Genomic DNA, 10,121 nt, shown 5'->3' on the forward strand with positions numbered 1-10,121 from the left:
TTTTCTGGCTAAACTTTCACTCAAACTCGAAGGAACAGTACACTATTTTCTGGATAACCAACAGCTCAGGAATTTCATAAACTCAAAACAAAACTTAAAAGAAGGGCTAAAGGGGCTACTGTAAGACAAGACAACCCCCTACAAGCACAACAAACCCTTACAGAAAGATGACACAAAACCCCATAACAATAATCTCTCTCAATGTCAATGGTCTAAATTCATCAATTAAGAGACACAAAGTGGCAAAATGGATTCAGAGACAGAACCCAACATTCTGCTGCCTACAAGAAACTCATATCAAGAGTCAGAGAAAACACAGACTCAAAGTGAAAGGATGGAAAACAACCCTGCAAGCAAACAACCCGCTCAAAAAAGCTGGAGTGGCCTTGCTAATATCGGACAACATAGATTTCAGTTTGAAAAAGATTAGAAGGGACAGTGAAGGCCACTTTTTTATTAATCAAGGAATATGTACAGCAGGAATAAATCACACTCCTAAACATACACACACCCAACTAGGGACCAGCCAAATACCTACAATAACTGCTAACAGACCTTAAGAAGGACATTACAAGCAACACAACAGTAGTTGGAGACTTTAACACTGTCTTATCACCCCTGGGTAGATCAATACGATTAAAACTCAGTAAGGAAATAATGACTCTGAAGGAAGAAATAGAAGGCAGAGAAATAATAGATCTATACAGGACTCTATTCCCCCTCAAAAAAGAATATACATTCTTCTCCAGTGCACATGGAACATTTTCTAGAATAGACCATGCGCTAGGCCACAAAGCATACGTCAAAAGAATCAGTGATACAATCAGTGATTGTATACAATTGTATACACTGATTGTATACAATCAGTGAATTGTATCAACTATCTTCTCAGACCAGGATGCACTGAAGATAGAAGTTAATCAAGTACAGATGCAGAAAACCAAATTAAACACCTGGAAAATAAACAACTCAATGTGGGTCAGGAAAGAAATCAAGGCAGAAATTAAAGATACCTGAGAACAAACAAGAATAAAGACACGAGAAACCAGAACCTGTGGGACACAGCTAAAGCTGTGTTAAGAGGAAAATTTATAGCTCTTGGAAGCATTTCTCAGAAAGAATGAAAGGGCCCAAATAAACAACTTGACTTCAGAGCTCAAGATCTTAGAAAAGGACCAACAAAAGGAGACCAAACCAGGCAGAAATAAAGCGATCATAAAACTTAGAGCAGAAATCAACGACATAAAAACCTCCAAAAATATTTGAAAGATCAATGAAACCAAGAGCTAGTCCTTCGAGAAAATAAACGAGATAGATAAACCATTCACAAGACTAACACAGAAAGAGAGAGAGAGAGAACCATAATAAACCGAATCAGAAATAAGAAGGGGGATATCACAACAGAAACCAAAGAAATTCAAAAAATCATCAGAGACTACTTTGAAAGTCTGTGTGCCACAAAACAAGATAACCTAGAAGAAATGGATAGATTCCTGAATTCCTATAATCTCCCAAGACTGAATCAAGAAGATCTAGAATATCTGAACAGTCCTATTAACATCAAGGAAATTGAAATTGTAATCAAAAGTCTCCCCCAAAACAAAATCCCAGGTCTAGATGAATTCATTAGTGAATTTTTCCAAACTTTTAAAGAAGACCTATTGCCAGTTCTTCTCAAGCTTTTCCAGGAAATTAAAGAAACAGTAATTTTCGCAAGCAGTTTCTATGAAGCTCACATCTCTATAATACCAAAGGGAAATAAAGACACTACGAGAAAAGAAAGCTACAGGCCGATATCCCTGATGAACACAGATGAGAAGATTATCAACAAAAAACTAGCAAATAAAATTCAACAACTCATCAAAAAGATCATACACCATGACCAAGTGGGATTCATCCCAGGGATGCAAGGATGGTTTAACATTTGGAAATCATCAACATAATCTATAATATCAACAAAATAAAAGATAAAAACCATATGATCATATCAATAAATGCAGAGACAGCATTTGACAAGATCCGGCACCCCTTTATGATGAAAACCTTGCCAAAATGTGTATAGAAGGGACTTTCCTCAATATAGTTAAAGCCATCTACCACAAACCGACAGCAAGCATCATCCTCAGTGGGGAAAAACTAAGACCCTTCCCTCTAAGATCAGGGACGAGACAAGGATGCCCACTCTTCAAATGCTGCTCAAAGTGGTCAGGCAATAAAAGAATATTAAGGGCATTCAGGTAGGAAAGGAAGAAATCAAGCTCTCACTATTCGCAGATGATATGATACTATACTTAGAGAACCCTAAAACCTCTACCAGGAAACCCCTAGAAACAATAAACTTGTATAGTATAGTTGCAGGCTATAAAATCAATATCCAAAAGTCCATGACTTTCCTATATGCAAATAATGAGAGAGAAGAAAGTGACATGAAAAAACAATTCCGTTCACAATTGTGCCCCAGAAAATTAAGTACTTAGTAATCAGCTTAACTAAGGATGTAAAAGATATGTACAAAGAAAAATGCAAAATGCTATTTCAGGAAATAGAAGAGGAAACGAGGAAATGGAAAGATATCCCCTGCTTATGGATCGGGAGAATTAACATTGTTAAAACGGCAATACTCCACAAAACATCGTACAAATTCAATGCGATCCCTATAATGATACCCCTGACATTCTTCACAGAAATGGAGCAAACACTCCTGAAATTCATATGGAACAATAAGCCCCCACAAATAGCTAAAGCAATTCTTGGGAAAAAGAAAATGGAAGGAATTAACCTCCCCAACCTCAAACTCTACTACAAAGCAGTAATAATTAAAACAGCACGGTATATAACAAAGGCAGAGCCACAAACCAATGGAACAAGGTTGAATATATTGACACTTCCCCCCAAACATATGATCATCTAATCTTTGATAAGGGAGCAAGAAATGTGAAGTGGAGTAAGGAAAGCCTCTTAGACAAATTGTGTTGGCAAAACTGGACAGCTACATGCAAAAAAACGGGCTAAGATCTCTACCTAATACCATATACAAAAGTAAGATCAGAATGTATTAACGATCTCAACATCAGACCAGAATTCATAATGTACATTGAATACAAGGTTGTCAAACCCCTCCACGACATTAAAGTGAATGGTATCTTCAAAGATGACACGCCACTGGCCAAACAAGTGAAAACAGAGATAGACAAATGGGATTATTTTAAACTAAGAAGCTTCTACACCTCAAAAGAAACAGTACCAAAACACAAAGAGTCTACAGAATGGGAAAGGATATTCGCCCTATAACCATCCGACAAGGGTTATATATCAAGGATATAAAAAGCACTGGTTGAACTCCACCAGAAGATAACATCCAATCCCATCAAAAAATGGGGCAATGAAATGAACAGAAACTTCCTAAAAGAAGAAATCCGAATGGCAATATGGCACATGAGAAAATGCTCTACATCTCTTATCATCAGGGAAATGCAGATCAAAACAACAATGACATATCATCTAACACCACAGTGACTGGGACACATCCAAGAGAACAAAAGCAACCGATATTTGCATCGATGTAGTGAAAAAAGGACCCTCCTTCACTGCTGGTGGGAATGCTGACTGGTTCAGCCCTTTTGGAAAGCAGTATGGACTATTCTCAAAAAATAGAAATTGAGCTCCCATTTGACCCAGCAATACCACTCTTGGGAATATATCCTGGAGAGGAAAAAAAGTATAGTCGAAATGACATCTGCACTTCTATGTTCATTGCTTGCTGCACTGTTCACAAAAACAAACAACACTGTCCTCCCTTTGTTCATCGATTTGCTTGAGCGGGCCCAGTAACGTCTTCATTTTCAGAGTTATTGTTGTTGTGTTTGTCATAATGAATACGCCATGGGTAGCTTGCCAGGCTTTGCCGTACTGGCAAAATACTCTCGGTAGCTTGCCGGGCTCTCCAAGAGGGGTGGAGGACTCGAACCAGGCTTTGCTGGACTGTCTGTGCGCAAGGCAAATGCCCTACCGCTGTGCTATCTCTCCAGCCCTCACTGTTCACAATAGCTAAAATTTGGAAAAAATCCCGAGTGCCCTAGAACAGATGACTGGTTCAAGAAACTGGTACATCTATAGAATGGACTACTATGCAGCTGTTAGAAAAGATGAAGTCATGAAATTTACATACAAGTGGTTTTACATGGAAAGTATCATGCTAAGTGAAATGATCCAGAAAGAGTGGGACAGACATAGAATGACTGCCCTCGTCCAGGGGATATAAAGTAACAGAATGGGAGATGAACACCCAAAAATAGTTTAGAAAAGTACTAGAAGGTCTGTTCCAAGGCTTGGAAGCTGGCCTCACATGCTGGGGGAAAAGGCAGCTCAGATAGAGAAGGGAACACAAAGTAAAGGATGTTTGGAGGATTCACTTGGGATGCAAGATGCATGCTGAAAGTAGACTATAAACTGAACACGATGGCCACGCAATACCTCTATTACAAACTACACCACCCTAAAGGAAAGACTGAGCAAAAGGGAATGCTCTGTAACAGGGGAGTGGTGGGGTAGCGGGGATGGTGTGGGGATGAGAGGGCTACTGGAATCATTGATGTTGAAGAATGGACACTGGTGGAAGGAAGGGTTCTTGATCATTGTGTAACTGAAACCCAAGCATGAAAGTTTATAAATCTACAACTGTATTTCATGTGTTTCACTAATAAAACAAACCATACATTTATTTTCAAAACAACAGTGTCCAAGATTTGTGTTGATGAAGTAAATACTGACATCAACATCAACTACCTTCTTGAAAATTTTCTATCAGAGACAAAAAAGTTGACGATTTGCCCAGCTCTAGTTTTCACTAACCTACTTTGAGTGAATATGCATCTAAGGCAGAGTTTCCTGATAAAGTTAACATTGCCTCCCCAGGATGTTTCTGAAATGATGAGGTGGGGTTCAATTTGTGATACTTTCTCTTTGTTCACTGAAAGAAAGCATATTTTAAGAGGAGCCCTTTTTCTTTTCTGATAAAGAATGGCATGCCAAAAAAGTCTGTGAACCCCTGGTATAAGGGAAGGTGTGATGATGTGAATGGGGGATGAAGATATAATGGCTACTTGCCTCAATCAGGATTCTTTGATTTCTCTTTCTAGAGTTCTACTGTTATTGTTAATGTTGAGAGAATTTTATAGACAGCTAGATTATTTTATTTGAGAAGGTATTTCTTGGGCTGAAGAGATAGTCCAGGATTTTAGATACTTGATTGCATGTTGCTGATTCTAGTTGGATCCCTTCCACCACAGATGGTACTCTGAACACTAACTTATGTGATTACTGATAATGGTCCTAGGAGTAAGCCCTGAGCACAGCCAGGTGTGGTCCTGGAACAAACAATATAATAGCCACTTTCTCCGAATATAATATTATTTCTAAAGCGTTTACACTCTGATTCCTAGCATATCTGGGGTGGATCTGAGACTTTAGTAAGTCATTTGATTGTTTCAGCCCATGGGTAAAGTATTATATCCTCCGAAGGACAAATATTTCACACTTGCCGTAATACTTACAAAAGATTGATACATTAAAGTGCAGAAATGAAAGCATAGAAGAAAATATACACAATGGTGAGGGACTCTGACGAGGGATTTTGACTTACAGAGTTTAATGTATGTTCTCCAGCTTTTTGAGTCATAGCCTTCATCACCAAAATGCACCCATATTTGAAGAATTATTGGTTAACTACACATACTAACAACTCACTGTTTTTAACAAAGAAACACATTCATCCTACTAAACCAACGATCTGGAAGGGGTAAAGGTTAGATTTAAAATCTTAAAGATCTTGCTACAGCATCTCATCCAACAGTATATCTATGTAAAGGGTGCAAAGATAAATTACTGAAGTTTATACTGCTGAGGGTAATCAAAGAAAAGTTCCTGGTGGTAGTAACTTCTGAGTATTGTCCTGAGGATGACATAAATTGGTGAACTGAAAATAAATGATATGAATTGGGTATTTGGAAAGATATATAAGTGATCTCTTGACAGTAAAAAGACTGTTTCCAAAGTGTGAAATTTGAGAAGAGTTAATATAGTCTGGATGGAAAAGCAAAGAAGTAGAACTTGGAGCAATCTTAAACTCTTTATGTATCATATGAATAAATTAAATGTAGCAAAGTTATGGGTGCCCTGTGATCATACAAAATAATCATTAAAAAGTAACTTATTATGGAGATTAATTTTGACTTTCCACCTGGCTGTGGTTACAACCAGCCTTCTGCAAGACTTTGAGGTATGTGAAGGTTACTTCTTATCTTTTCTTTATTTTTTTTAGAAGACAGAATTAATTTTATTAATTTATGGGGTATTTAGAGCGATGCTCACATCATGCTCAGTTACTCCTGGCTCTGCTTTCAGGAATCACACATGGGGGTTTTGGAGGGACATATGGGAAGCTGGGAATCGAATTTGGGTTGGACACATGCAAGGAAAGTGCCTAACCACTGTACTATGTCTCTGGTCCCCTAACTTTTCTTGGCTCTCATACAATTTTGTATGATTGGGCATATACCCCAATTTAGAGAGTCCACTTTGATTTTAGTAATTAGTTGTGACTTTAATTCCTTGTATAATAATAGCTGTCCTTTGTGGGAACTAACATTTTCTGAGGGATATCTGAAAAAAATACTTCAAAGGAAGGAGTCTAACCTTGATAACATGCCAGGAATTGAGGAAGATGTCTTGGAGCAGCTGGTCTTTCACATTCCCATTTAAATTTAAACAAGTCCTTATAAATTGGCTTTGGCTAAAATGCATAGTTCCCAGCTGATTTTGAAGACTATGTTGTATAGAGACATTTAGTAGGAGATAAGAATTTTAATTTTTTCTGTCAAATGTCCTGATGATTCAGGATGCCATTCTTTGCAAACAGTACCTGCATTGTACTTTAACAGTCTGGTTAAAACTGCAGAGCTTAAGAGTCAAGATTAGCCAGAATAATAGCCAGACTGTACTGATTTCCAGCTATAATTTTGTGCAATTAGTTTATCCTGTGTACTGGTCCCTAATTTGCATACAACAGAGATAATAAGAATAATTGTCAGGGCTGGAGAGACAGTCAACAGGTTAAAGTACATGCCTATATGCTGCTAACCCTGGATCAATCCCTGGCACCACGTAATTGCCTGATGATGATCAAAAGTAATTCCTGAGTACAGAGCCAGAAATAAGGTCTGAGCACCACTGGGTTTGTTGGTCAACCCCCAAATATTCGATTACCATATATAAAATTATTGTATTGCAAAAATATGCATGTCCAATAAACCTAGCATAATTTTTGACAACGATTAGACTGTCATGAGGATCACTATGACTGCCTCCATCCATATAATTTCCTCAGTTTCCTCATGTAACAAAATATTGTATTACCTATTGCTGAAACAAGTACTGGTCATCAGCAAAGAAGGAAAGGAGGAACCGGGTGGCCCAGTTTCACTTACTGTTTATTACTGTCACTTTAATCCTAATATCCTGCAAACAATATATGAGAAGACAAAAACATCCTTATGTCTCTGTCCCTGTTTCTACAGGTACCTGTCAGCTTGGTTGGGCCTATTACTGTGCTGGAGGTGGAGCAGCAGCAGCCATGTTGATCTGTACCTGGCTTTCTTGTTTTGCTGGAAGAAATCCCAAGCCTGTCATGTTGGTGGAAAGCATTATGAGAAACACCAACTCTTATGCCATGGAGCTTGACCACTGCCTCAAACCTTAAACTTTGGCAGAGGATTGAGAAGGTGGAGAGGTCGAGGCAAGACAATTCTAAAATGAGTTACTAAGGACTAGCCAGTTGTTACTCATCTGCAAGTTGTGTAACTTAATATTTGCGTGGTTTTTAACTCACCAGGCATTTATTGTTAGTTTTACTGAATTCAGTTGGTCAGAAGTCTTTAAAATAAATCTATAAGAATGTCCTATCAAATATTTTCCTAGTTGCTGAGTACCAGCTAGCAGCTAAATCTGAAAAACAAGGAAAACTCTCTTTTTAAAAGTAATTTTTCAATCAAGCAACACTATAGAGTTTTTCAGTTCCTGCCTACTACTTCTTAAAGTCTGGGTAAGAATATTTGTGCAGAGAGAGTTTAAAAAATGGGTACGGATGGTCCCCACAATGCCACTCATATGGCACCCCACTTGGCACTTATTGCCTTAGCCAAACATTTGGAATTTCTTTCTTTATCAGAACTATACCTTGGTTGTTACTTCCCCAATTCTGGCTTCATGACTTTTTAGTTTTGAAGAAACTTATCAGGAAGGTGATTTCTAGTAGAGGGATAGAACACTAATTAATGTTGCTTGCATTTTATCTAAAGCCTCTTCCTAATTTGCTTTTAAGATGTGTGTCAAAGTTAATTTTGTGTACTGCCTGTGACTGTCACTAAAATATAGCCACAATATTCTCTTATCACTTATAAACACAGAAATGGTATTCATCAAATACTCTGAGCAGAAACTAGTATTTGTTGTATATTCAATAAACAAAAATTCACAATTATGATGACAAGGATATTCCTGCTGTCTGTCATTGAAATTTCTATCAGAGTTCATTATTATTGACTAAGCTTTCCGGTTGCTGTTTTCCCTTATATTAATTTCTAGCATGATATAAGTTCCTGTGTTTGTTTCAAAGCTTGTTCATCAAATGTTCTCCCTCGCCTATAGGACAGATGTGAAATAATACAGCCTTGATACCACCTAGGGTTTGTGAATTTTAGGCATAGATCTATCCCATCTGTTCTCAAGGCTGAGGAAGGTGTAGGACAACTTATTGTTTTCTGGGGGTTGAATTTTCCTCCTAATTAATTTAGGATAACTTCCTATTGTTCCATAATTTCAGCTTTATGGGTGATGGAGAGGCTGTTACTCAAAAGGCCAATTTATCTATTCCCATTATTAATCATTTCAGAATTTTTTAAGGTATAGATTTACCTGTAAAGACTAAAATGATAAAGCCTGGTCTCATTAATTATATGCTATTTCAAGAGGAATATGGTTCTTTTGTTTTGTTTTGTTTTTGGGTCACACTCAATGATACTCAGTGATTATTTATGGCTTTTCACTTAGGAATTACTTCTGGCAGTGCTTGGGGGACCATATGAGATACTGGGGATTGAAACCAGGTTGGCTGTGTTTAAGACCTGGTTGCTGTACTGTAGATCTGGCTCCAAGAGGAGTAAGGGTTCCTTCTTTTGTTTTTTGGATTTTTGGGTCACACCTGGCAATGCACAGGGGTTACTTCTGGTTCATGCACTCAGGAACCACTTCTGGCAGTACTCAGGGGACCATATGGTATGCTGGGAATCGAATCCTGGTCTGCTGAGTGAAAGGCAGACACCCTACCTACTGTGCTATCACTCCAGTCCTGGAGTAAGGGTTCTTATACCAATTTTATGTGGGCAAGAAAATTCAAGCACATATTACATTCATGTCATTTATTCATTTAGTCACTAACATGACACATCTATTGTGTACCCTACCATATGCCTCATTCTGTAGTGCATATTGGGAAAAGAATGACTACAGTTTTTCACTCTACATAAAGGATGGTAACTATATGTAGCACTGTACCACTGTCATCCCGTTGTTCATTGATTTGCTTGAGCAGGCACCAGAAATGTCTCCATTGTGAGACTTGTTGTTACTGTTTTTGGCATATCAAATACAGCACGGGGAGCTTGCCAGACTCTGCCGTGCAGGTGGGATATTCTCGGTAGCTTGACGGGCTCTTCGAGAGGGATGGGAATTACATAGGAAGAAAAAAAGAGAAGGAAAGGAACCTAGAGGGCAACAAGAATAATCATAAGGGAAGCAACTGGGGGGGGGGCAGGGATCAAGGGCCTAGGATGGTACATCAGAGAACTGGTATAGCTATATATCCAAACCACAGAGAGAGGCAGAAAGAGAGAAAGAGAGAGAGAGAAATAGAAGAAAAGGACCTGCCATGGAGCAGGCAGGAGGTTAGGGGGTGGGGAGTGATGGGAAAGAACCTGGGTCACTGGTGCTGATAAGTGTACACTGGTTGAGGGATGGGTGTTGGAATACTGTATTACTGAAATTCAATCATGAACAGCTTTGTAATG

The 10,121-nt window shown here is 38.4% G+C and overlaps 1 protein-coding gene across 1 annotated transcript in view; it reads left to right on the forward strand.

The window, feature by feature from the left end:
* Nucleotides 1-7,756, forward strand: part of LHFPL1 (LHFPL tetraspan subfamily member 1) — a 90,469-nt gene extending 82,713 nt beyond the window's left edge. The window contains exon 4 of the mRNA XM_056125828.1: nucleotides 7,575-7,756. Within this exon, the coding sequence (XP_055981803.1) occupies nucleotides 7,575-7,756 (182 nt within the window). The remainder of the gene's footprint in view (nucleotides 1-7,574) is intronic.
* Nucleotides 7,757-10,121: the final 2,365 nt, after the last annotated feature.

This window comes from Sorex fumeus, unplaced genomic scaffold, assembly GCF_029834395.1.
Source record: "Sorex fumeus unplaced genomic scaffold, SorFum_2.1 ptg000058l, whole genome shotgun sequence".
NCBI lineage: Eukaryota > Metazoa > Chordata > Mammalia > Eulipotyphla > Soricidae > Sorex > Sorex fumeus.